The sequence below is a fragment of the Mustela lutreola genome, chromosome 10 (assembly GCF_030435805.1).
Source record: "Mustela lutreola isolate mMusLut2 chromosome 10, mMusLut2.pri, whole genome shotgun sequence".
NCBI classification, from domain to species: Eukaryota; Metazoa; Chordata; class Mammalia; order Carnivora; family Mustelidae; genus Mustela; species Mustela lutreola.
Window position 1 is genome coordinate 10,835,179 of NC_081299.1, and position 27,615 is coordinate 10,862,793.

The window sequence follows — 27,615 nt, forward strand, 5'->3', positions numbered from 1 at the left end:
GGCACCGGGGATTCCAGAGAAGATTGCTGGAGAAAAACGTGAAAAAAAGAAGGGTGTGGCTGTTAAATTCACTGTGGTTTGTGTCTGCTCAGTTCGGGGGGTGGGGGGTTGGGGGGGGTTACAGGGTGCAGGAGTCGTGATTCCCTTGGGGCAAAGCAAAATTCAAGCCCTGGACTGCAGGCTTCCACCAGGATTTCAAAGGAGCCCGGCCCAAGACCGCCTGGCAGGAAGGTGAGCTTAGGGATGCTTCCCCAGCCAAACCCCGGGGCCCTTTCCAGCACAGCTGCTGCGTGAGTCACCAGCGAGCAGCTGATCCTGGCAGCACCTTGGGGACCCAAAGAAGGGGCTGGGGGCTGGGGTCAACTGTCCTTTTTAACCCAGCATCAGCTGTCCTGAGCCAGACAGAGGCACCACAGAGCAGGCCACAGCCGAAAGCATGGCCAGATGTCAGAGATCAACGGGGAAGGCAAGCTTGGGGAGGCTGGGCAGAGGCCCCCCCGCCCCCGCAGCTCTCGGGACAGCAGCCAGAGCAGGTACACGTGCCCAGGAATGGGCTCCAGGACTGGCACAACCAAGCAGGCAGCTGTCTTCTGGTGGAAGCTGCCCCAGCAGCTGCAGAGGCCCCGCTGAAACCTTGCCGTGCTCCCAGCCTGGGGTGTGCCGTGTGCAGCCGGGAGCACCTGCCACGCACGAGCAGGGTGGGGACAGGGGACAGGTGGCCAAGGGCCTTCATCCTTTCAACAAATGTTTGTGGAATGACAGCAACACTCACATTCTCAGCAGCCACCAGCTGAATGTTTATTTTTATTTGAGAAGGTAACACACAGTCTTTGTCAGAATATTAGAATATGGGAGTGTATCCAGTAAAACAGGAAAGTCCCCCTCATTTTACGTCTCCGATCCCACCTTCCAGAGATGGTCACTGTTAAGAGCATGGTGGATGGTCTTCCGGACTTTACGTACATGCCTGTATCATATACCTGTGTACGTTCATACAGAATATCTTCTAGCCAAAAATAGCATCTCACTCTCACGCCGTCACTGAGCACGGTATCACATTTCATGTCTCAGTCCATCCCTCTAGGTCATCCTTTGGGACAGCTCAGTAATATTCCTTATTACGACCATAACGAGTGACATTGTCATCCGTCCCCTATCGCCCCCTCTCCCGTGGCTGCCATGAACCCGCCGGACACACACACTCGCAACGAGAGCTGAGCCCCTGCGCTGTCTGTGGAGCTCCAGCAGCCTCACTGAGAGGCAGGGCTGGCCTGGTGAAGGGTTCCATGGACACCGCTAACCGGCCTCTGAAAGCAACGCAGCACAGTGCCTTGCAAATACGCCACCGCTGGCTTAACCCTTTCGGGGCTCTTGATCCCCCTGAGAAACAAATGAAATCGAAACACCTGCCCATGCACACATTCGGCTCCTGGTGTTTGGGTGTTTGTAGGCCCATGGCCCTGAGCCCCAAACAGCACCTCAGGCTAAGAACCCCCAGCAGGTCCATGAAGAGCTGTGGTAACATCCCGTGCCGCTGAAGGTCACCAGGGATCCCCAAGAGAGGGCCACCTGATTTGCCTGAATTTCAGGAGGGAGAAAGCCAGAAACTGCCAAGCCTCGCTCTGCTCTGCTGGGTCAACCGGGTTATTTATTTGGACGTGGCCCGCAGGTGACCAAATAACAAACCACCACAAGTCCCAGCGACTAGAGAGACTTGGAAGGATCACAGGAGGAAAATAATAATGAGATGGCAACTCCATGAATCCCTATCTCGGTGAGTTTTCAGCAAACAAGACTCACACCCACGTCCTGAGAGCTCCAAACTGGCCATGGTCTGGAGAGCTGGCAAGACCTCAGGGATGGGGCCTGACCTGTGACCTCACTGTCCCGAGGACACAGCTCCCAGCCCAGGCACCTTCCTGAGATGGGGTGGGGTTCAAATAAAGTAAGAGATGGGGAGACTTTTTTTTTTAAGATTTTATTTATATGACAGAGAGAGAGATCACAAGTAGGCAGACAGGCAGGCGGTGTGGGGGCTGGGGAGCAGGGTCCCTGCTGAGCAGAGAGCCCGATGCAGAGCTCGATCCCAGGACCCTGAGATCATGACCTGAGCCGAAGGTGGAAGCTTAATCCACTGAGCCACCCAGGCGCCCCGGGAGACGTTTTTTTAAAAAGCCAAAATCTGGGGCACCTGGGTGGCACAGTCAGTTGAGAATCTGACTCCTGGTTTCGGCTCGTGATCTCAGGGTCACAGGATTGAGCCTGGAGTTGGGCTCCGCACTCAGGGTGGAGTCTGTTGGGGACTTTCTCTCCGTCTGCCCTTCCCCCCTCTCTCTCTCTCACTCAAATAAATCTTTAAAAAAAAAAAAGAAAGAAAGAAAGAAAAAGGCAAAAAACTCCTTTATAAGGAAAAACAAACAGTTGGAACAAAATGAGGGGGGCAATAGGCCAAAAAAAAAAAAAAAAAGTGTCCATATTCACCTAAAAATTTTTTTTAAGAATACTGGAACATAAGAAAAATTGGTAACTTAGAACTTCATTTAGGATTCACAGACTCCAGCTGTCCAGACTCCAGTAGCCCCAAACTTGCTGAGCTAAGACAGATGCTCGTTTGTTTGTAGCCGAAATTTCCTACAAATCAGTGGTTCTCAAGCAGGGTCCCACCAGGGGACACCTGGCAATGTCTGAAGACATTTTTGGTTGTCATGACTCAGGGAGAGATGTACAGGCGTCTGTTGGCAGAGACCAGGGACACCACTAAACTCCCTCCGGCGCCCAGGATGGCCCCACAACAGAGGATTATCTGGCCCCAAATGTCAACAGTACTGAAGCTGAGAAGCCGTTCTCTAGTGACGACAGTGGAATGACAGGCCCCAGCCACCGGCTGGAGAAAGGACCGCTGGGAAGAACCCTGTGATGTCCTTGTCCGTCTTCCGCACCTCCTCCTCTGTCTTCCGTCATTCGTCTCCAACGTGGAAGCTGCTAAGAGCCCGTCGGCCTCCAGTGAGGAAAGAGTAGACCCACAACGGGCCACAAACTCCTTTAAAGAATGACAGCCACGGCTGTAGGACAGACGGGGCCTCAGCTGCTGTGGGCCCAGGCCACTTCCTCCTCCGTGGGCAGGAAGGTTTTGGAGTGAACAGTAAAGCAAGGTGAACAGGGGAGGGGCCCTGGCCCTCATCACACTTTAAAAAAGAGTTTTTTCCGGAGGAAATTGAAACACCCGGGGATCTGTTTGTAAATCCCTTTCTGCGAAACAGCATTAGCGACCTGTGAAGACATGAGCATGGGAGGTCTGTGAGCGCTCTCGATGGAAGGAAGACGGGCGGGAGTGCGGAATGGCCCCTGACCCAGCCCCGTCTCAGTGCCAGCTTGTACTGTGTGTCTAGGAGTCTGTTTCTCTCTGTTGGTTTTGTCTTTTAGATTCTATACATGAGTGAAACCACACTGTGTTTGTCTTTCTCTAATTTATTTCATATTGGGGGCCTGATAACCCTCTAGCTCCATCCATGCTGTCCCAAACAGAGAGTGTTCATCCTTTTTTACGGCTGAGTAATATTCCGATGTGTATCTATACCTCATCTTCTTTATCCACGCATCTGTGGATGGACGCTTGGGCTGCTTCCGTATCTCAGCTGTTGTAAACCATGTTCCAGGGCCGGGCAGTAGGGGGGTGGGCAAAATAGGCGAAGGGGATTAAGAGGTAGAAACTTCCGGGCATGAAAAGTACAGCATAGAGAATATATCGATAATACTGTAATAACTTTGTACGATGACAGAGGGCAACTACACTTATCGTGGTAAGCACGGCGTGACGTACAGAATGGCCAGCTCCTGTGTTGTTCGCCTGAAGCTCACAGAATGCTACGTGTGTCGACGACACTTCAATAAATACATACGTCTATGCATAAAAGCTTAAGAACTACTCACAACCCTGCAGTCTCCTCAAGTTGGGAGGGAGAGTGTTTAAAGAAAAATATCTCCAGTGTAAGTTTAGAAAACTCAAAATTCAAAATTTCAAACTTCAAAAATTCACATAGTTCCAATCAGATTGAGGGGTTCGCTTAAGGACAAGTTCAGAGAAGGGATCAGGCCCTGATGGACTCCCAGGCCAACCCCACACAGCCCCCCACTGCCTCTGAGGTCACCGGGCCAGAGCCACGGCACACGGGGCCCCCTCAAGTCCTTCACTTGCTTTTCCTTTGTCCTCGGCTCTGCTCTGCAAAGCACAGAGCCAGAGCCTCCCCAGGAGGAAGGCATGGTCCCAGCCCTTCTAGACCCTTCTCATGGCACAGCTGAGCAAGTGGGAGAGGCCCATGTGAACTCTGAGACCCGTGGAGGAGGCAGCTGCTCTGAGCAGGCTTCCACAGAGAGAGGCTGGGGACGCATGAGGCCATGTTCCCTGCTCTCTCACCGGGCCCCCTGCCCTGAGAAGGGCATATACTGAGGAAATCATAATTCTCGAGCATCAAGCCTGAAAGAGTACACGGTGGGGCGAAGGGTGCAGGCCCCATGACCGCCTTCAGGAACGCCATGCTCTGGCCGCTGCTCCATCCTGCCCTGCCCTGAGGACTGGCCCTGCCAGCAGAGATCCCAGCATCAGTCTGGGACCTCAGAGCAGCTAGGAAGGCCCCCCTCTGAATGGGCCAACGTCACTGTAACAGTAACACCTTGCAATTCAGAGAAGCAGAAGCACCAACTCTCCCGGCAAGCCAAGGTGCACGAGGACCCTCTGGTGTGGGCCCGGGGCCCTGCTGGACCCTCCCGCCTTCCCCCGAGCACGACGCGCGCCCCTCCCAGCAGCCTTCCCTCTCCTCCCCCCGATGGAGGCCACACTCACCCTGAGCAGGAGGGTCTGCAAATCTTCAGAGTGAGCCCACTGCTCAAAAACACCATCCAAGGTCTCCACGTACCAGGAGCCGCTCTTGGTATCCCTCCAGGAAACAAAGCCTGCAGAAGCAGACAGGCTGAGCTTTACTGGGGAGCCCTACCCAACCCCCCGCCATGTGCAGGCTGGAGCCGCCTCTGGACTTGGGCCCATTCACACGGCCCGCGGGAGCGGCCCACATCTGTGCCCGCTGTCCCGGTCAGGACCTAACCTCACCCTCACCGCCACCTTGGGACTCCGGTCGTGATTCCTGCTTTCCCAGCAAGGAGAAGAAGGCTCGGAGAAGTCAAATGACTCACCCAAGGGCTGAGACTAACGTGTTCCCACCTGCTACGTGCCAGTCACCATCTCAGCGAGGCACTACCCACCTCGAGAATCCCCAGGACGCCCCTTGGAGGGCGACTGCTATCCCCATTTTAAAGATGAGAAGACCGAGACAGGGCCAAGACAAGAGAGACAAGTGAGGCCTACAAATCCAAGAGCAGGTGCCCCCTTAAATTCTGCCTCCTCAGCACCTCGCCTGTGTCCACCGAGCTGAGGCTTGGAGAGGCCAAGGAACTTGCTTAGGGTCCCTCAGCAAGAGGGAGAGGCAAGACCCACACCCACGTCTTTCCTTCATAGCGCAGCAGCTTGGAGAGCAGAGCAGGGGACCCGCCGGCTGGGAGGAGGAGCTCTCCTGACGCACTCACCTGGGAAGGTGGAGTAGGACACAAAAATGTCACTGGGTGTGGGCAAACTAGACACGGCGTCCGGCTGGTCACAGGGGCCTGGGCCTTCCTGGAACGGGACAGCGTCTGACTCGGGGTCACTGCCTGGGGTCCTGTCTTCGGGGGAAGCGGAGGCCACCTCAAACCCATGGTCTTTCTGCTCTGCAGGAACCAAAGACAGAAACACCACTCATCACTGACATCCACAGGCCAAAGCTCCTGCTCCTGACAGCCGGCCTGCCCCAGCCCGAGACCACCAGATTCCCTCTGCAGCCAGGGTTCCAGGGCTGAGCAAACTTCAACAAGAAACAGAAACCGAAGCTTTGCCTTTCTTTTAATTTAACAGGTGGGGGCGAGCAGGGGACGGGCAGAGGGAACTGGAGAGAATCTCGAGCAGACTCCCCACTGAGCGTGGAGCCTGATGCGGGGCTTCATCTCTCGACCCTGAGATCACGACCTGAGCCAAAATCGAGAGTCAGATGCTTAACCAACTGGGCCCCCCGGGGGCCCCTGAACCTTTACTTTTTACTATGACAAACATTGTACACATTCATTAGGTAAAATGCAGGGGCGGGGGGGGGGGGGGAGGGCAGGGCGCAGTATTTTTTTTAAAAAGCTGTAAAAACAAGTTACAAGAGTTATACCCAAGAGAACTGAAAACGGTGTTCCAACAAAACCTTGCACAGCAACTGCATTATTCACAACAGGCGAACAGTGGAGAAAAGCTGTGTCCACAATAGGCGAACAGACAAACAGAATGGGCTGTACACATCCAGGGGGATTTCATTCTGGCTTGGAAAAGAACGAAGTGCTGGCCGCTGGTGCACCATGGATGGGCACTGGAAACTGGCCCAGCACAAGAAGCAGATGCCAAAGGCCAGCTGGTTCCGTGTATGGGAAAGGCCCAGAACGGGCAAACCCACAGCGAAGCAAGCAGGCAAGTCGCTGCCAGCGGCTGAGAGGAGGCGGGCGTGGGAGCTGAGTGCTGATGGGTATGTAGCTTCTACTCAGAGCGATGAGAAAGTTCTAGAATGTGGTTGGGGATGGGTGCTCAAGAACTCACTGTATACTCACTGTACTGTATACTCTGAAATGGTTAAAATGATTGGCTTCATGTCATTAAAAAACAAGTGGCACTATTCGGTCTTGTTCTCCGGGCCGGAGGGGGGGCGGCCTCTGTTAACAATTGGCGTATTTCCTTCCAGACATCTCTCACCTCCTGTCCATCACGCGTCTGCTGAATGGGTCTTACTCTTCTCCAGTCTTTGAGCCTCCGCTTCGACCCTCGTTATTTTGTTCTACTATAATACTTGTGCTTGCGAAGCTATCTCGGATCCTTGCAGGGAATCAGAAAAGGCAGCAAACCATAGGTCACGGGATCTGGGAAACTGTTTCCACCCTCTGACCCTGTACTTTCCCCAGGAAAGAATCCAAGTGATGTCAAGACCCTCTATGCAAAGACATTTGTGGTCACGGGAGCCAAAAATTGGATATCCCCTCAACGGCTGGCATTAGGGGAATGGATTAGTGACCGCAGATCACTAAAACGGCACGTTACGGAGCCATCTGAACTAGCGGTGATGAGGACCGTGACGATGTGAAGAAATGCTCATGGGCTAATGCACAATGAGAAGAAGCAGACTGTGCCCACGGGCCACCATCCATGGGCAAGAGGCAGAAACGAGACTGCTGTGTCAGGCTCACGAGATCCTGGACGACTGCTGCACTCACATTTTCTCTCTTCTCGGTTTCAAAATCTGCATTCCCCCCAAAGCTGTGGCAGACCTGGAAACCAGAGCGGTGAGGGCAGGACTCCGGCCACATACAAATCCAGAGCAGAGCCATCGGGGTGGTGACACGTGGGAGGTCTCCCGGGATAAGCTCCAGGGAATCCCTGCAGGGCACAGTGGGCTATGCCAGAGAGAAAGCAGCTGCAAAAGCAGACAGAGAGCAGAGTGGCCCAGAGGGTCTCTTAGGGAATGGTTTCTGGGGCAGGTGACTGTGACCCAGGCTCCGATGGGAGAGGGAACGGTCCTAGTTGGGGAAGCAGAGGGACAGGCAGACCCTGGGCAGGACAGCAGGTGGGTTTGTGTGGCTGGATCTGTGATGGGAAACAGCAAAGAGGGAAGGAAGTCCCAGTTCACCCAGGGAAGCAGGGGTCCCATCTGCAGGGGGCAGAGACGGGACAAAGATGGTTCTGGCAACCCCGTGTTATAGCCCCAACATCTACTGACCTCTGGCCCCATGCATCTGACTCAGAAACCTGGTAATCTGTCTTTGTTCTCACAACCGACCTTCAGGGGCCAGGATTCTGCTCTACACATGTTGCCTCTGCCATGGAGACCCCCAAGTCTGCAAAGCCAGGGCTTCTGAGACCTGTGAGAGCTGGGCTGGTCTCCAGCTTCCTCAGGTCCCTGCTTCGGGTTGTTTCCTTGGCCGAGATCCTGGAATGTGCCCTGGGTGTCTGGGAATGTCGTGAAGTGGAACTGGGGCTGGGACCTGAGATGGGGGTGGCGGGGGTCGGGGACATTGCGGCGGGGGAAGCTGTAGGAATAGCCCAAGGAGACAGAGCGGGGCAGCGGGACTGCCTGGGGAAAGTGGAGAAGACACAGTGGGATCTGAATGGGGAATACAAGAGAGAGACAGAGGAGGAGTCAGAGTTAAGGCAAACTCACTCCCCTCACTTCCCCCTAAGAATACATACACAGGGGCACCTGGCTGGCTCAGCGGATTAAGTCTCTGCCTTCGGCTCAGGTCATGGTCTCAGGGTCCTGGGATCGAGCCCCGCATCGGGCTCTCTGCTCAGCGGGGAACCTGCTTCTCCCTCTCCCTCTGCCTGCCTCTCTGCCTGCTTGTGATCTCTGTCAAATAAATAGATAAAATCTCAAATAAATAAATAAATAAATAAATAAAAAGGAATAAACACAGCGGGAGGAGGAGCTGAACCCTCCACACGGAAAATCCACAACCCACAGCACACTGCTCCCTTCTGCCTTCTCAGCATGAGCCCTGGAAGTCTGAAGAGGGGCGGCGCCAAAACGAACAGCTTGGCCAGGCAGACGCCGCTTGGCTCCGGCTAAGTGCATGGGGCCGGGTCATGCTACATCACGCTACCCCCTCACGAAAGGCCACACCAGCACCACCAACTTCGAGACGTGTGTCCCTGCCTTGGGGCGTGCCCTACCTCTGATGGAAGGGACACAGGACTTGTCAAAGGATTTAAAAACTCTTTGAAATTGTAACAACAGTGAATTTTGCAAAAGCAACCCAAGATTCACCAAAATCCAGGGCAGATGTTCAAACACCTGTAAACAAGAGGACACTCGGAGGGCCAAGGACCCAAATTGTGGGCAGGTCAGCGTTTCTGTTCTTGGTCTCCCTACCGCCCCCATGTGGCCACCGCGTTGCACACAAGGTCCACGGCCGCCTGGGGCAGAGCAGGCACCGCAGTTCCAAAGGCAGCCTCGCAATCACGCATTCCAGCTCTGAAAACTTGCTGTTTCCACGGAGTTGGGTTTTCTTTTGTTTTGGGGGGGTTTGTTTTTAGTGAAGGGAATCAATATTATTTAAAATTTTGCTCAAAAATTTGCTATTTCAAAATCATTTGATAGGATCCACAGAAGATGCAACCATGCTGTGGGCTTTATGCCAGGCTGGGGGGACCTGGCTGAGGGGCAGACAGGCCTGGTCCTGCCCCCAGAAGAGCTGACCGGGGGGCGAGGCCATCTCAGTACAAGGACAAAGCGCTGTGAGGGCAGAACAGAGGCTGCGGACCTCGTGGGCCAGCTAAGGAGTCCGGAGAGTGACCCTGCTGTTGAGAGGGGACAATGAGGCAACGAGCCGGGAGACGAGCTACCTGTGACCTTCCCAGCAAGCTGTGTCCCAGCTCAGCCTTGACCATGGTTCCCTTGCCCACCTCAACTTTCCCTCTCTTCACACAAGAAGGAAGAACCAGGGGCACCTGGGTGGCTCAGTGGGTTAAAGCCTCTGCCTTCGGCTCGGGTCCTGATCCCGGGGTCCTGGGATTGAGCCCCACGTCGGGATCTCTGCTCAGCGGGGAGCCTGCTTCCCTTCCTCTCTCTCTGCCTGCCTCTCTGCCTACTTGTGATCTCTGTCTGTCAAATAAATAAATAAAATCTTTTAAAGAAAAATTCTTTAAAAAAAAGAAGGAAGAATCATTTGCTTCAGAGCAAGAACATCGGCTGACTACCTTGGGGACCATAATAAAAACGATGAGTGGGAGCAGATTTCTACAACCCCAAGAGCAGCAGCCTTTCCACCTTCCTCTTACCATAACTCTGAGGTAACTGTGCTGGGGACGGGGGGCAGGGGGCTCCTAGGCGACACGGGGTCCTCTGGGGCCAGGGGGACGGGGAGAGTCCAGGTCTGCAGCTACAAGAATGAACCAGGCACCGTGTTAAGTGCTGTAATATGCAAGATATTTCATAGCGACGCTAGGAGGCTCTGTTCTTATCCCCACTTGCCAAGGCTTCTAGAGATGAACCAGCCCATGATTGTGTAGGAAGCAAGGAACCACCAAGACGGAACCTGGCATTCCGAGTCACTCACGGTCAAGTTACGAGCATGGGTCACGACCGTGACCTGATGCAATTCCAGTCAGATTATAAATTCCAGGGGTCAGAGACACTGTCTCCCTAGCACCTAACGCACAGCCGGGTATCACAGCTCCCAGTAATTTTTACTCAATAAACACTTATCAGATGTCATGTGACAGAGCCTACTCTCCTAGACAACCCACGCCCCCTCACCTGACCCCACCAACGTGGAACAATATGGGACAGATGAACACATTCAGAAGAATATGCTGCTGGGGCGCCCGGGGGCTCCGCGAGCTAAGCAAGCGTCCATCTCTAGGTTTCGGCTCAGGTTGTGCTCTCAGGGCCCTGGGATCGAGCCCCACGTCCAGCTCCCCACTCAGCGGGGAGTTTCCTTGTCTCCCTCTCCCTCCGCCCCTCCCCACCCCCTGTTCATGTGCTCTCTTTCTTAAAAAAGAAAAAAATATATATATATATACATATGTTTGTATATATGTTTATATAAATATATACACATACATATGTGTATATATATACACACACACACACACATAATATTACTGAAATCTCCAATACCTGGGCCCTTGGGAATTCTAGTCATTTGGCTCTGGCCTCCCTTTCTCTGGGACAGTAGAAAGAGGGTCTAGTTGAGGCAGGTTGAAGGAATGATAAGGAAAATGAAAGAGGTTTTTTTTCTCTCCGCTGCTTTGTCATTGCCAAATCTCTGGAGTTGAAGCTCAGAGGCTCTAACTTCCACAGGCCAGACAAAGCTGAGGCCTCATTGAGACAAAGGCAGGAGCTGCCGTTCGGGCAAAGGGGCCATGTCTGGGACCCTCTGACCACAGGGGCCATGTCTGGGACCCTCTGACTGCCCGGTCGGACCCCTTGGGCATCGGCGGGGGCGGCTCCTCCCACTGGAGTCATCCGCGGGGAGACTGAGGACCTGCTTACCCCCACCGCAGGCCTGGATGAAGAAGAGCTTGGGCTTCCCTCCCAAGCTGGGGCAGCCGGCTCCATTGAAGATGTTCACAATTCTCTCGATGGCCACAGGACATCCGTCCGTGCCATAAACAGCCCCTGGGAACTGGAGGTGGCTGGCCTAGGAGACCAAGAATCCTGGTTACAAAACCAAAGAGCCGGGGTAAGAATCCAACACACTCTCCAGTGGCTTTGTGGGGCCAAGCGTTTAGAAGGTCCCAGCAAGGGGCACAAGCCTGACTCAGACAGAGGATGGTTCTGGATGGGTCCAGCCAATCTACCTTCCGGAGGTCTCTGACTCACGTGCCTAAAACCGCCTAACTGGAGAGTGCAGCCAGCTTCTTCTAGATCGGTGTTCCTCAAACTGTGGTCCCTGGACCAGTGGCATCAGCATCACCCAGGAACCCATAAGGCTTCCTGAGTCCTGGGCTCCCCCAGACCAAACTCAAAACGTTGGTGGTGTGGACCAGCAATATGGTCTTTCAGGAGCCTCTGATGCAGCTGAGCACTGAGAACCACTGTTCTGTTCTTCTCAGACTTTCTGCATGTGGGGTCCTGTCAAAGTGCAGGCTCTCCATGAAGAGGTCTGGGCCAGGCCTGAGAGTCTAATTTCTCTTGAGTTCCTGGTGAAGACCGTGCTGTTGGTCTGGGGCTCACACCACGAATGAAAAGGGGGCAGTCCCTGCCCAGCTACAGGCCGGAGTTTCGCTCTGTGAGGATGTGGCCTAGTAAGGCCAGACCACTGTGGTTTTCCTCTCTCTATGACAAAGTTCCCAATTTTGAAAACACGATGCAACCCTCTGCGGGACCACAGGCCTCCTTTCTGATCTGTCCAACCCTCACATGAAAAGATGAGTGAGGGACCTGAGGCCCAGGCACGGAGAGGGGCAGGGCCACAATGACCCAGCACATTAATGGCCAAGCCCAGAGTGGATCCCAGCGTCCGGACATCCAGCAAAGGACCTGGGACCACGGCGAGCAGGACGGAGGGAGGAGCTGGGAGCTCCTGTGTGCTATGCCCAGCCCTGAACGAAATCCAGGGTGGGAGCTCTGGTGAGCAGAACCTCCTTCCCCCTCTCTCCCAGATGGCTTCTCCCAGGAACACAGCACCCTCCCAGACGAGATTTCAACTCCTCAGAAGGCCAGATGGCTCCCAGGAAGCCAACAGGGGAAAGACAGGGCCCCGTAGCTCTTCCCACAAAGCCGGGACCCAGGAAAGACCGGGGCTCTGTCATGGCCTCTCAGCTCAGCAATTCGGGGGTCACTGCCCAAGGAGCCAGCACCTCTACCTGACAGCCGTGGGAGAGGACGACCACCACGCAGCAGTCCAGGGCGCTGTGGTCCCGCCGCGCCAGCTCCACCAAAGCCTGGACCATTTGCTACAAGAGAAGGTGGCAGATAAGGCAGAACACGGACGGATCGGGTCCCCATGCTGGGCCCACCTGGGCAGAGCACTTCCCCTGCTCCCGTGGCCAACACTGCCGTAAGGACCACCCTGACAGTCACAAGAGCCACCGTTCCTGGCGATAAGGTACTGGGCTCCGGCACAGCTCATTCACTCCTCACAGTGACCCGAGGAGGGGATCCCCTTCCTGCTGTCTGGACGAGGAAGCTAAAGTCCAGGAGACACAGGGGAGGACCCATCTTCAACCAGGTCGCCCGGAGGCTGCGACCTGACCTGGGAGCCCCCGGAGCCACGCTGCCCCTGCTGGGTGCTCCAGTCTTCAGGGCTCATCTCGGGGAGTCGCTGGGCTTCATCGGGTGGGTCTCGGGACCCTGCCCCACCCTGCCCCTCCTCTCCCCGTGGACCTCGACCCTACCTTGGCCGTCAGGTCGCACTTCACCTCCACCATGAAATGCAGCAAGTGGAAGCGTTGACGCAGCTTCTCACAGTCGATGTTGGAGCCGGTGCGGGCCGTGAGCCTCGACTCCAGGCAGAAGTTCACATTGTTGATGATCAGGCAGTGGCCGCAGGGGTCAGCGTTCAGGGCGTAGGCCTGCCCAAGCACAGGGACCAGTATCAGCAGGGCACTCGCTGCCCCCGTCAGGAGAGAAGGCGAGCCCCTGGTTTTCATGTATTCTGGAGAGAGGGGACGGGAGAGGGGTCTGCCCGCCCTCTAACAGGGCAGCAGCGTCTACACTGGGCATTCTGGGGCAAAAGCACACAGACTGCAACCCAGACAGGCATGAGCGTGTGCGGGAGGGCACACGAGAGCGAACCTGGGAGAGAAGACAGTTCCCACAGCAGCACTCAGCTAAGAAATCCAACACCCAGAGGCATTCTCCCTAAAAGGATCGGACAGACTGTCCATCCAGGGGAGCCCCCGAGAACCGCGTGGGTGGCCCCTGCAGCAGACAGACCCGTGGCCCGGCCAGCCCTCAGGACGGACACCACTTCCCAGCCAGGCTCCCCGGGGCCCCAGGAATCCTCCCTCACAGCAGCCCGTCCTTTTTGTCACAGTCCTTAACACCATTTAGACTGAGGTTATTTCTTTGTGTACGTGGCCTCTGCTAGGCTGACGGTCTAGCACAAGGACTAGAAACACAAGGGGTCCACTCCCAGGATCGCGGCATGGAGCCCAGGACCGGCACGCAGGACTCACACAACAAGTGCTGTGAGTGAGAGTGACTCGGTCGCACAGCCGATTCTGAGAGCCGCCTCACGTGCGGTCTGAGCCCCCGACTTCACAGTCAAGGGAAGAGCAGGGAGGCTTGGACAGTCGGCTCCGGGAAGAGCTGTGCCAGCGTCGGGAAGCTGTAGAGGACCTGGGACCCTCCCGCCAGCTGAGCTTGGTTCCCTGGGCTCCTGGAACAGCTGCAGAGGGAAGGACCTGGGATGTGTAGAGCAGAAGAGCCCAAAGCCAAGGCAGCTGGCTCCAGGTCACAAGAAGACTCACCAAATCAGCATTTTGCTTGGAAATCTCCGGAGCACCTGGAGAAAGAGAGAAGACATGAATGGCTGGCCCAACAGGGGCGGGGCAAGGGTCTCTGAGTATAAAAGAGCAAGAATTGGGGGAACATCAGGCAGTGCTAGTGGGAGACCAGGGGCATGGCCACCTTGCAGAACAGCTCAGAAGTCTCCAGGGAGGTTGAACACACACCTACCCTCTGACCAGCAATTCCATTCCCAGGTCACAAGAGAAATGAGTGCGTGAGCAGAAAACAACTGGGCTGTGGATGATCACTGAAGCCTCATTCCTTTTTTTCCTTAAACATTCTATTTATTTATTGGAGAGACAGAGGGCACGCGTGCACAGCGGGGAGGAGGAACAGTGGGAGAGGGAAAGGGAGGAGCAGACTCCCCGCCGAGTGCAGAGCCCAATGCAGGGCTCGATCCCAGAACCCCAAGATCATGATCGAAGCTGAAGTAAGATGCTTAACCGACGGAGCCACCCAGGCAACCCCACTGAAGCATTACTTTTTTTTTTTTAAGATTTTATTTATTTGACAGAGAGAGAGAGAGGGATCACAAGTAGGCAGAGAGGCAAGCAGAGGGAGAGGGAGATGCAGGCTCCCCACTGAGGAGAAAGCCCAGTGCAAAATTTGATCCCAGGACTCTGGAATCATGACCTGAGCTGAAGGCAGATGTTTAACCAAGTGAGCCACCCAGGCGCCCCTAAAGCCCTGTAGTCTTAATGCCCAGAACTAGAAACAATACAAATGTTCCTCAACAAGTTGATGGATAAACAATTTAGGAAAAAAGCCATACATGGGAATGCTCCACAGCCTAAAAGGAACAAGGTACAGACACGTACAACGCTGTGTTGTTAAGCCAAGGAAAGGAGACAGACGAGTACACATGACGTGATTCCATTCACATGAGATTCTAAAACAGAAAGGCATAGGGAAAGCTCTAGGAGAGTGGACACTTCCTTCTGTAGAACCCATGGAGCCCAGCACCCAGAAAGTCCTCAGCAAGTATTTACAGAATGAATATATGAGTAAAGGTGATGATTTTTCCTTCAGTGTCAAATGAGTTTTCATTTTGATTAGCAAGAAGAGCACTGACCACCAGCCTGTAAGGTAGTAGGGTTTTTCTACTTCTTCTTCTTCTTCTTTTTTTTCTAAGATTTTATTTATTTATTTGACAGACAGAGATCACAAGTAGGCAGAGAGGCAGGCAGAGAGAGAGAGGAGGAAGCAGGCTCCCCGCTGACCAGAGAGCCTGATGCGGGGCTCGATCCCAGGATCCTGGGATCATGACCTGAGCCGAAGGCAGAGGCTTTAACCTACTGAGCCACCCAGGTGCCCCAGATTTTTCTTCTTCTTAAACAAAGAGAACTTGGTGGCTATCTCTGAGTTGCTGTGCAAGGTGAGAGGTCCTGGAGCCTATTCGCGTGATCCCACAGTTGTGCCATTCATTGCTCACAGAGGGCTGGGGCCCCTCGCTGGGAACTATTCTCTCAAGAGTTCTAAAGCCATGCCAGAAAAGCATTCACGTCCACCTGGGCAGAGCACTTCCCCTGATCCCGTGGCCAACACTGCCATAAGGACCACCCTGACAGTCACAAGAGCCACCGTTCCTGGCAATAAGGTGCTGGGCTCGGGCACGGCTCATTCACTCCTCACAGTGACCCGAGGAGGGGATCCCCTTCCTGCTGTCTGGACGAGGAAGCTAAAGTCCAGGAGACACAGGGGAGGACCCGTCTTCAACCAGGTTGCCCGGAGGCTGCGACTCCTTCAAATGATTCCTCCTTCAAATGCAAAGCCAACACATGACTTCAAGAAACATGAGAAATCAAGGAAATAGGACACCACCAAAGGAGTACAATAATTTTCCAGAAACTGTCCCCTGAGAATAGAAACCTGCAATGTGCCTGACAAAGAATTCAAAATCACAGTCTTGAGGAAGCTCAGTAAGCTACAAGAGTACACACAAAGACAATTCAACATCATCAGGAAAATAACACATGAACAAAAGAGATAGAAATCATTAAAAAAGAACCAAACAGGGGCGCCTGGGTGGCTCAGTGGGTTAAGCCGCTGCCTTCGGCTCAGGTCATGATCTCAGGGTCCTGGGATCGAGTCCTGCATCGGGCTCTCTGCTCAGCAGGGAGCCTGTTTCCCTCTCTCTCTCTGCCTGCCTCTCCATCTACTTGTGATTTCTCTCTGTCAAATAAATAAATAAAAAATCTTAAAAAAAAAAAAAAAAAGAACCGAACAGAAATTCTAGAGCCGAAGGATGCCATGAATCAAATTAAAAATGCAACAGAGCATCAGTATCAGACCCGATCCTGCAGAAAAAAGAATCTGCGATGTAGAAGACAAGTCTTTTGAAATTGTCATCAGAGAACAAAGAGAAAAGAACAAAAAAGATGAAGAAAGCCTACATGAACTATGGGTTATCTTGAAAAGAAACGTCTATGCAGTATCGGGGTCCCAGAAGAAGGAAGAGAGGGAGAAAGGGGCAGCAAGCTTATTTAGAAAAATAATGGCTGAGAACTTCCCACACCTGGGGAGAGATCTGGATATCCAAGCTCACTAACCTCATAGGTCCAACTACCCACCAACCACTCTCTTGGTACTCACATACATCACTGAATCGTCCAGAGCCACTGTCCACTGGCCTGGGCATCTCTGGTCTGAGAACCTCTGGCCTGAGCTTGGCTGGCCAGAGCTGCTCAGGCCCCAGCACCACTGGAGCAAGTTTTCCGGGAGTCGCCTTTGATGGACCTTGCTTCCCTCTGAGATCCTCTGGTGTGAGGCCCAATGCTCTAACCACCACAGGCATGGGGTCCTGTGGTCTGATGACCTCTGGATTCTGCTTTTCCGCTTGCCGAAGCGCTCTCAGGACTGAAGCCAGTTTGTTCTGGTCTGTGTCCTCTAAGCAGGAGATGAACAAAGGAAGGGCCTGACTCCCTCGGGTCTCTAGATCTATGACGAGCTGCCTGGCCTGATCGCTCCGAGACCCTGAGCCTGCATGCTGTTTGGAAAGAAAGACATGGCACTATTATCCACACAATGTCCTGTGACTCTCACTTTGTCCCCCCCACCCCCATTTCCCATCTAGCATAAGTCTAAACAATCTGGCATGTGCACAAAACTTCTGCATGCAGTTACACTGAGTGTGTGCCACATGCCAGCCTTTGCTTATCTATTCATTCAGTATTTTGGAGGCATCTCTGATGAGTCCAACATTGTGCTAAGTGCTGAAAATACAGCAGTGGCCAGTATCAATCCTCAAGAAGCAGTTATCTAGCGGGGGTTGCAAACACATGAATCAACAGTGACACAGCAAAGAGAGAAGTGTCAGGTAGGAAAGCACATGAGCCTAAGAGGGTCCAGGGGAATCCAACTCAGATTTGGGAAGCCAGGGAGGCCTCCAGCAGGGGATGTAAAGCTTTGCTGAGACCCCAGAGAACATTAGGAAGTGAAGAGTGAATTCAGAGAAATGAGAAATGTAAGCTGGAATGGGAGACAGTGGTGTGGGGTGAGGCCTTTGTGTGCGCACACCAAGACAGCTGTGAGGAGCTTCTGGTGGCTCAGTAGGTTGAGCCTCTACCTTCGGCTCAGGTCATGATCTCAGGGTCTTGGGATCAAGCCCCGCATCGGGCTCTCTGCTCGCAGGGAGTCTGTTTTCCCCTCTCTCTCTGCCTGCCTCTCTGCCTACTTGTGATCTCGCTCTCTCTGTCAAAGAAATAAATAAATAAAATATTTTTTAAAAAAGAGAGAGAGAGAGAAAGAAAGTGACAGAGTCAGATCTGCCTTTTAGAAAAATTACTCCAGGGGCAGGGTGGACAACTGAAGGGAATGAGCCACAGCCAGGTCAGGTAGTGGCAAAGATGGTGCCGCAGGAATGGGGAAGTGAGTGGACAGAACAGAAAAATCAAGAAGGAGAAAGCACAGGATGTGGGCACTCACCAGGTGGATCGTAAGGTGCAGGAAGGGTTGAGGTTAATGGGTGTCAGGATGCGGGGGCTGGTCACTGACACGGAAAAGAAGGAACAAGCTTGTCTGCTCATTGTCTTTGAGACCCAGCTCTGGCCAAGTTCCTCAGGATCTACAGGAATGAGACCCACCCTGGGCTCCAATGTCCTACAGCAGCACTGTCCAAGGGAACTTTCTATGATGATGGAAATATTCTTCACCTGTGCTGACCAAGATGGCCGGCATTAACCAACATGGCTCCTGAGCACTGGGGTCCAACAACTGAGGAACAGAATTTTCTATTCTATTTAGTATTAATTACTTCAGACTTACACTTAAATAGCCACATAGTGGCTAACGGCTACTATACTGAACAGCACAGACCGATAATGTCACTGAAAAGATAATCCTCACTAACAAAACAGATAGCTACGGGCCTTTCTCTCAACATTTTACAGAACACTCACAGTAAGACAGATGCTGCGTTAAATGCATCATTTCATCTAGTCTCCCTCAACAACCTTAAGGGGTAAAATTACAATTATCCCCACTTTAAGGATGAGGGAAACTGAGTCCCAGAAAGGCACTGCAACTTGCTAATATGTAACAAAGCCAGGATGAGGACCTAGATCCATGTGGCTCAGCCAAACCAGGTGTGGCAAAATGGTGGCCTTGTCATTCACGTGATGTTCTTTTAAAAATCTGAATTTAGGGCACCTGGGTGGCTCAGTGGGTTAAGCCTCTGCCTTCGGCTCAGGTCATGATCTCAGGATCCTGGGATCGAGGCCTGCATCAGGCTCTCTGCTCAGCAGGGAGTCTGCTTCCCTCTCTCTCTGCCTGCTTCTCTGCCTACTTGTGATTTCTCTCTCTGTCAAATAAATAAAATCTTTTAAAAATAAGTAAAAAAATAAAATAAAAAGCTGAATTTGTCACTAACATTTAAAATCAGGGAATTTAACATCAAAATCAGAATTTTCAGCTTCTCTTTAAAAACCTGGCAACAGGGGCGCCTGGATGGCTCAGTGGGTTAAAGCCTCTGCCTTCAGCTCAGGTCATGATCCCAGGGTCCTGGGATGGAGCCCCGCATCAGGCTCTCTGCCCAGTGGGGAGCCTGTTTCCTCCTCTCTCTCTGCCTGCCTCTCTGCCTACTTGTGATCTCTGTCTGTCAAATAAATAAATAAAATCTTTAAAAAAAAAAAAAAAAAAAAACACCTGGCAACACAGGGCCAGCATTCTGGAATGACCATACTGAGCCGGAGCTGGGGGGCTGCCCACTGCAATGTCCACCCATTGGGCCTCTCTGGGCATCTGCATTTGTATCTGAAGGCACAGCGATGGCCTTCAACCATTTCCACTCTTTAGTACAGGCCACAGAGCAGATGCCCATTAGACTTCTTTAAATTTATTATTATTCACTGATAATTTTTCATATGACCTTATCCTATTAAAGACTTCCTCACTAGGTCAGGTCAAGCTCCTGGATGATGGAGGAAACAGACACTCGGTCTGCAAGCAGCCCCCAGGGCAGGGGCCTCCGGAAAGCCACTCACACCTCGGGGTAGGAAATACCTCCTGGACACCCCCTGCTTTAAAAAAGAACCTCGCATATTTATTTTCTCCATTCCCTGCATCAGGCCCATCACCTCCAAAACCCCTTAGGAAACATAAACTTAGCACAGGAGAGGATGGCCAAAGTGGGCAGGGCACAGGCAGGTAGGCCCTGGCTCTGCACCTGCCCTTAGAGTTCCACATCCATTAGCTCATTTGGTTCGCACGCTACTACCGTTGTAACCCAGTTCAGAGTCCAGGAAATTAATGTTCAAAGACGATCAGTGGCTTAGCCAGGGACACAGTCCCAGGGAGTGTGACCCATCCCCTCCAGATGAGTGCCCTGAATCTCCACGCTAAAAGGAACAACACAGGCCTCCTTCCCGGGCATAAACACACTGCTGCTGCAGCCAACAGGGCCTGCTGGCGGGGCGGGGCGGGGAATCACTCTCTCCAACCCTGGAAAAGGCGTTTGGGATGGCACGGTTCCGCTGGACGAACCAGTGGGCTCAACGCCGCGAGGTAAAAGGGGGTTCCCACAGGATGATTCCCCGAAGGGGATGGGTACTGGGGGCACAGATCGGAAGGAAAGAGCGGGAGCTCGGCCTTAAAGTCATCCTGAGGCTTCAGCAACCCTCTCCGCGCGGCCCCCCTGACCCCAGCTGGGACGTGAAGTCTGCGCGCGGAGCGGGAAACTGGGCGCACCTGAATGTCCTCGATCATGGCGGGCGTAAAGAGCTGGCGGGTCAGCAGAACGTCCCAAAGCGGGGCCACCTGCAGCTCGTTGACCAGCTGCACCCGGCACCGCCGCAGGATCTGCCGGTCCGCCTCGTCCATGGCAGCCAGATAGCGGGAACCCGGGCGGCCTCGGTCCGCTTCCGGGCCTCGGCCGCTGCGCTCCGCCCACCACCCAGGACCCGCCTTGGGACCGGCCCCCGCGTTGAGCCCCGCCCCCGCATTCCCCCTGGGCCCCGTGGGTCCCGCCCCCAGGCCCCGCCACCGCACCACCTCCGCCCCAGCCTCCGCGCCCCGCCCACAGGACACACCCCCGTGCCGCCGCCCCGCCCCGAGGGCGTACCCCGCTTCTCTGCCCCGCCCCCCCAGCCCTTCTGCAGTCCGCGCCGCCCACCCCCAGCCAGAAGGCTTTTACAAAAACTCGGGCTGCGGTCACACTGCTGGTAAGTGGGACACCCATACCTGGAGCCACGGTCTGTCCCGCCCCATTCAAGCCCCTCGCGGGTACGGTGTCCTCTAGCCCCCTTCCCACCCGTGATAAAACTAATTTTCCTGCCCCAGGCCCGTGCCCAGATGTCGTCGTTTACTGTTCCAAACTCGCCTGTCTCATCCGGCCAAGGTCTTAAATTCCCCCTCTGCCCTCCCTCCCACCCTAGTACCGCCTACAAAGAAAAAAAAAAAAGAGAGAGAGAAAACATCCAAAACTGGCAGAAATCTACTCTCTGAACTCGCAGTTTGTACAGCTCACGTCCACATTTCAAAAATAATTGCTCCTGTTTATTGAGCATTTGCTAAGTCTCAACCACTGTGGTAGTCACTTGACGTTGCGTTATCTCCCTTGACTACAGTCCTACGAAAGGAATATACCAAAAAGTGTTCCTTTCACCCATCTTACAGACGGGGCTCAGGGAAGTGGTCTCGTCCAAGATCCCAGAGGTAGTAAGAGGCACAAGGCAGTCAAAATTTAGACCTGAACCCGACTCAAGTCCACCTTAGAATCCATTCTCTGAGTCTCGAAACCCCAGCCCCATTCATTCGTTTATTCCACAAATATTTGTGAAGATCCTGCCTGTGCTGAGGTCTACGCAGGCACCGAGAAGATCTAGGTGAACACAATAAAGGGCCCTACCCTTAGAAGCTTACATTCCAGTGGGAGGAGACAGACGATGATAATATGAACAAATATAAGACATAGAAAAAGATAATATAAAGAAATAAAAAATAGTGTATTGTGATAAACACAAAGAAAAATGTTTTTATTTTTTTTTATTTTTATTTTTTTAAAGATTTTATTTATTTGTCAGAGAGAGAGAGGGAGAGAGCGAGCACAGGCAGACAGAGTGGCAGCAGAGGCAGAGGGAAAAGCAGGCTCCCCGCCGAGCAAGAAGCCCGATGTGGGACTCGATCCCAGGACGCCGGGATCATGACCTGAGCCGAAGGCAGCTGCTCAACCAACTGAGCCACCCAGGCGTCCCAAGAAAAATGTTTTTAAATAACAGAAACGGGGCGGGGGGGATATGAAATCTCTATCTTTATATCCCCCAGGAACCTATATCATTGGCTCAATGAAAGTGTACCTAATTCACCTGTGAGTTCCCCCCCCCACACACACACACACACATCCCTTTCCCGTGCTGAGGCCAGTCCCTGGCACATTCTAAGGCGGAGCTCGCTTTGGTAGGTAACTTTGGGTTCTAGGCGTTGGGCAAGTCCCTGCCTCTCTCTGGGCCTCAGTCTCCCCATCAAGTATAAGGAGGAGTCGGACTAGAAGGGCTCCCCAAGGTCCCGACCAACTCTGACGCTCTAGGATTCTATGAATAGGGTTAAAGAGAACAGGGACCAGCTATTGCTTCCCCACCCTGGCAACTGTTGCCAGACGAGGGCCATCTCCTGGTAGAAGGGGAAACTCCTCCCTGAATCGGGGAGGTCTTTGGGGGCATCCCATCATGCATCGCGACTTCGCCTCTCTAGGAGGCACGTTTTGGCCTCTTTGGTCACGATCATCCCTTTGGATCCAGCCAAAGAGCGCGCCTCGTTCCTATGGCAACCGCGCCAGGTCCACGCGCAGACGGCGGGTAGCAAGGGTCAAAACACATTCGCAAAGTAGAAGTCGTCGACCCGTTCAGTCCGCGCCTTCGGTGAGCCGAGCCTTTAAGTGTCACGTGACCCCTCCCGCTCGTTCCCGCCCCCCTCCCCTCCCCAGGTCCCGGCCAGCGCTGGTGCGGACCGGAGGCTCCCGGCCCGGCGGACTAACTGGAGCACCGACGCCGCAGCCGGTTGGGCCGGTGCCCTTTCCCGGTAACTCCTTCCCGGCGTGACGCGCGGAGCCGCGGACGCGGCGGGGCCGGGCAGGCTCGGGGATCTCCCGTCAGTTCCTCCTCGTTCCCGGTTCCCCCGGGCCCGGGGGAAACTGGGAGCCGACAGGGCCCTGCCCAGGGCTCTCGGTGGGCGGCGAGGGAGGCGGCCGTCTCCTGGAGGGTTGCGACCTCCGGCGGGAGCTCAGACCTGGAGCGTGCCTCCTGGAGCCGCTACCTGGAGCGGGGGATACTGCCTCGGGCGGTAGCCTACCTGTTGGGCAGGTGGTTTCCTGCCCCGAGGCGGGCACAGTCGAGCTCGAGACTGCCAGCCAAAGAACTTCACAGCCCCCCGCCTCTGGGGCTGCTCACTGGAGGCGACTGACAAGGTGGAATAAGGCAGCGATTGCACTGCGTGATAGGAAAAATAATAAGTATCACTTTCTGACTGTTGACCCTATGTTCAGTAAATCCTTTACATACATTTAACTCCCTTGTTGATCCTTTCAAGGTGGTACTGGTGGTACTAATTCACCTCCATTTATTAGTGACACTGAGGCTTTGCAAGTTTAAGGAAATTGCCCAAGGTCATAAAGTGTTGGAGGACAGATCCCAATATGAGTCTGTTCCAGAGCCTGTGTGCTTAACCAACAGCTACCTCACCTTCCCGAGTTTCAGCGCTCTGTGCGGGGTTTTATAGGACAGAATCGGTTATAGGTTGCCTTAAGAAGAAAGAGACTGATTTGGTTTAGGATTTTTGCTCAGTTACGCATGCAGTCCTAAAAATTGGCCATCAAATGGGTCAATTTTGTGAGCACTCCCAGGCACTATTGAGACTTCCGCTTGTCAAAATGCACCGCTGTTAACAGCTTTGCCTTCCTTAAGTCAGGTGTCACATTAGACACTTGAACCATAAAACTTGAGTAATTCATGAGAAGTCAAGATAAATATGACCCTTGAAAACTCAACGTATGATAGAACAAAGATCATACTTCTGGACTGTAAATGTCTGTGCAACACAGCACTACCTTGTTCATTAACCAACCAGGATTCTTTCTGAACCCACAGTGAATTCAGTTATGGCACTCCCCAGACATGGATCTTTAACATTTGAAGACCCTGCCTGGTCTACAGCTTTTGCATTAACCTCCCTTCACATGGAAAACTAAATTTTTTCTCACCAGCTTTTCCTCATCTTTGGTCTCTATTTATGACAACTGTATTGCTTATACTTAAAGAATATCCTTAAAGGATATAAAGATACTTAAGTATCCTTATATACTTAAAGAGTATCCTCCCTGGGTTTTTTGTTTTGTTTTGTTTTTTTGGTCCAGTGGGTGTGGTGAGAAAGAATAGATTTGGGGTACACAATGTCATAACCATCTTTTTTTTTTTTTAAGAGTATCTCTCTTTCCTACTTGTACTTATTTAACCCCAAGAATGTCACAGCTATTGAGTTTCATAGTTTTGCACCTGGCAGATCTTACAGTCTCATGAATTTATATAGCATGTACTCAGCGAAGTGTTCTTAAGCCGCTTATTTTTTAAATTTAAAGTATTATTGTCAGACTAAGTGAAACAGTGTGTTTGAGATGTAGTTGCCTTGATTTTCCTATGTATGTTTTCCCACATGGGCTTATCATTTCTTCATCTCATTCATTTCCAGTCATTTCTAAAGCTTTTCTAACCCAAGGAGTCTGGAAAGTTGCTGTTAATTCTTACTGCTCATCTTTTCATCTATAATAGTTCTTATGTGTGGTATATTCAAAAATAGCAGCAAGATGGTTGATTTTAAAAGCCCTGGTCAAACAGATTGACACTTTTCCTGCCGAAGAGCTTTTGTTTGTTTTGTTTTTCATCTATATATCTTATCCTTTTACCTAAAAAAGTAAGACTGTCCAGGTTTCTACCACTGAAACTTATTGCCTCTTCGATCATTTCAGCTCTGGAAAGGAAGAGAAATGGAAGTGAAAAAGTTGAGCATTTCCTGGCAGTTCTTGATAGTTCTGGTTCTGATCCTGCAAATTCTGTCTGCGTTGGATTTTGACCCATACAGAGTCCTAGGGGTCAGCCGAACAGCCAGTCAGGCTGATATTAAAAAGGCTTATAAGAAGCTCGCCCGGGAATGGTAGGTGAAACAAAGAAATAGCAGTTTAATATAAACTAAGCAGTTTTAGCAGGGGAATGAAGCCTAAATTATGGTTAGCTTTTATTTGTCTCTGTTTCTATGTTCAGTAAATATACATCTGTCTAAAATATTTTACTGGAGAGAACTAATGTTCATGTTATTCTATAATTTTTAGTGATGAGATCCAAAGCTTGTGTTGCTGAGAAACCCCTTTTTAAAAATTCTTTGGTGTAAAAGATTACCCTAGATGCTGCTAGCATATTGAATGTTAATGTAAAAGAGAGCTTTAGTTTTAAAATATATATGTAATCAACCATAGGTCAGGTAACCATCCCCACGCTGTGTTATTCACAAAGTAACTCTTTGTAAGTGTCATTGCTGAAGGGAACATCCTCCAATCCTGTTGTCTAAACTATTTATTTTAAGCTTTCAAGAAAATTTAGAGTAAGAGCTTTTTGCCCTCAGTTTTACAATGTTCAGGAACTGAATACATTACTCTTAAAAATCATCATTTTGTAGAAATGTAGAAAAATCATCATTTTGCCTAGATAGTTTTTGTATTTGCTAAAGAGTATATGTGAATTAGCAGGATAGCAATAAATTTAAAACCTACAGACAGATGTCAGCAGTTTTTTCCACCAATGCTTTGGATGTGCCAAAGGAGTAGAAGCATCTGGATTGTGTAGCTGGAGGGGAACAGCAGGAGGGGAGAGGTTGGGAAGGGCACAGGTGACTAGAAGCTGGGGCGCCAGTCACAGACATAAAAGCAGGTTTGGGATGGGAACGATCATCGCATACCTACTGCATGCTAGGCTCCCGGTTCTATGTTATTTATCTTATTTATACCTTATAATTACCCTATGAGAGAGGTATGCTGTCCCTCTTACCTGGGGGTAAATCTAGGCTTTATTACCTCTGGGCCCTATAGCTTGACCTTCTGCGCCAATAGTTTTTTTTTACTTTTTAATTGCTTTTTTTTTTACTTTTTGATTGCTTTTTCAACTTTTTAATCCCTTACCCATCTGAGTAGACGGAAGAGTGAGTGGGTTAGTGTTGGGGCGGGCAGGAAGTTATGTGGGAGCAAAGCGGCCACGTGCAGATGACATTGCATTCTGTGTGTGCCTCTGCCTGACACCATTATTCTTCAGTGAAAGAAGGAGCTTAGTTTTAAACGGGTTGCGATAAAGGTAAAATATAGTTTAAAATTCAGTGTTTTGAATACGTAAATATTTTAAACCAAACTCCAATCACAGAGAATCCAGAATTCAGTACTAAAAACACAGTCTGATTATGTGTGGCCTCTTTCCAAGGATTCTCTTTACAACAGAATTGCTTTCCACATTGTTTCAGACTCTCGCCTCTTTATATTTAAAGCAAAATACCTAAATCTGCAATGAGTTCGAAAGGTAGCCACATTCTTTTGGACAGGGTACGGGCCTTTGGCAACATTTTAAAAGCAGAAATGATCGCTTGAGGATGTGGGATTTATTAAAATGTACAACTTTGACTTTTCTGTCTTCCAGAGCTGAAAAGGGTGTTATGCTATTAATTAAAGGAGTCATATGCTTCTCTTCCTTAATTACATTCTCTCTAGGAGTCATTCGTCACCTCAGAAGTATAGGGAGTATCATCCAGGGAAAGTCTAGACTTTTACTTCACCTTGTATTTTCACTGTGTTACTCCTTGTTGCTGTTTTGGCAACGGCACATTTTATCCCTATAACCATTGGTTTCATTTCATGACGGCTTCATGGGCACTGAAATGAACCATTTCCCCTTCCTTGGTGAAATCATTTCAAGTCACTTTTTCCTCTCAGAAGAACTATGCTTCTCTCCTAATAATTAAGCTTTCACATAGATGCTTTCCCTCTTATCATCTACACTGGCCCCTCACACCCCAGGAAAAAGGCGTCCTAAAGTTTGATCGGAAGCAAATGAGTATTAACATGGTCAGTCACTGGAACAGTAAAACGATTTGTCTACGACTTTTCTGTATTACTTTTTCTACAGCCAGTAGATACCAACTACAGTATTTTCTTCACTCCCAGGTTTAAGGAACGGGTATCATATTGCGGTTGGTGACATGTTTCCTACATACTGAAAATAGTATTGGGCAGTTCTTTGCTAGAGCCGGATTTATCCTTCCCTACATGTTTGCCACCTTGTGGTAGTGTCCTGCAATTAGGAAAATATTCCTTATAACCTGAAACTGTCTTGTGGTTTCCTCCCTGTTCTCTGGCCTTGGTTTTGTCTGCGTCAGGATCTGTGATTCTAACCGAGCCGCCCTCATAGCCCTCTCCTTGGTTTGGTCTCCTCAAAAGCCCCTTCCAATCCTTCCCCTACCACATTCTGTATGTTCAATCTTCGTTTGTGTGATTGCATCATTTTTCTCTTTTCAGCCTTCAGCCTAAGTCTGAATATCTAAAACATTTTTTTTTTTTATCATCCAGAAACATGCTTTGGAACCACCATCTTGTTTCTTTAAGTCATACTATTTTCATTATACCCAGCTGACCTTTTTTTCCCACTAATATCCATAATAAGAACTAGATAGTTAAGAGAGGAATGATCTCTAAATTCAACAGCCAGCCATTTGCAGTTTATTTTTAGAGAAATCAGAATATGTGGTTTAATTCATTCAAATATGTTCCTGCCAGAATAAGTTGATCAAGTTATAAGTTTTCTTTATTCCAATGTACTTGGTGCTGTTTTTAGTAGTCATTTGCTTCCCGGTGGATGGTTTCTCTTTCCTGAACCTTTGCTAGAGGAAATTTACTAAAAGTTAGCCAGAGTGATTACATAAAGAATACACTCTGTATTAAAGTCTCTTAACAAAAAGAACATTGAAAAATCAGTTGGTATAAAACGCTGACTTAGGTCTTGAGGGATCCTAAGGAAGTAAAACCTAGCCCCTA

General features: G+C 51.3%; 2 protein-coding genes across 5 annotated transcripts in view; one reads left to right on the forward strand and one right to left on the reverse strand.

Moving 5' to 3' along the window:
• Window positions 1–773: 773 nt before the first annotated feature.
• CASP9 (caspase 9) lies at window positions 774–20,477 on the reverse strand. 2 transcript variants are annotated; one of them, XM_059136678.1, is made up of 9 exons: window positions 20,250–20,475; window positions 16,659–17,052; window positions 14,027–14,061; window positions 12,950–13,126; window positions 12,419–12,508; window positions 11,103–11,250; window positions 5,578–5,757; window positions 4,841–4,950; window positions 774–3,270 (listed from the first exon to the last, which is right to left on the reverse strand). In XM_059136678.1, exons 1-9 carry the CDS (start codon window positions 20,379–20,381, stop codon window positions 3,181–3,183), a joined length of 1,356 nt encoding a protein of 451 aa, XP_058992661.1. In that variant the 5' UTR covers window positions 20,382–20,475; the 3' UTR covers window positions 774–3,180. The 2 variants fall into 2 exon arrangements, with proteins under 2 accessions (XP_058992661.1, XP_058992662.1); XM_059136679.1 differs by lacking the exon at window positions 774–3,270 and adding an exon at window positions 3,283–3,635 and having other exon boundaries at window positions 20,250–20,477.
• Window positions 20,478–22,315: 1,838 nt separating this feature from the next.
• DNAJC16 (DnaJ heat shock protein family (Hsp40) member C16) overlaps window positions 22,316–27,615 on the forward strand; it is a 33,870-nt gene continuing 28,570 nt past the window's right edge. The window contains exons 1-2 of one of the 3 annotated variants that reach the window (XM_059137647.1): window positions 22,316–22,417; window positions 24,517–24,701. In XM_059137647.1, coding sequence (XP_058993630.1) covers window positions 24,535–24,701 — 167 coding nt within the window. In that variant the 5' untranslated portion in view covers window positions 22,316–22,417; window positions 24,517–24,534. Of the gene's footprint in view, window positions 22,418–22,462; window positions 22,578–24,516; window positions 24,702–27,615 lie in introns of those variants that run through there. The other 2 variants (XM_059137648.1, XM_059137649.1) reach the window with 2 other exon arrangements.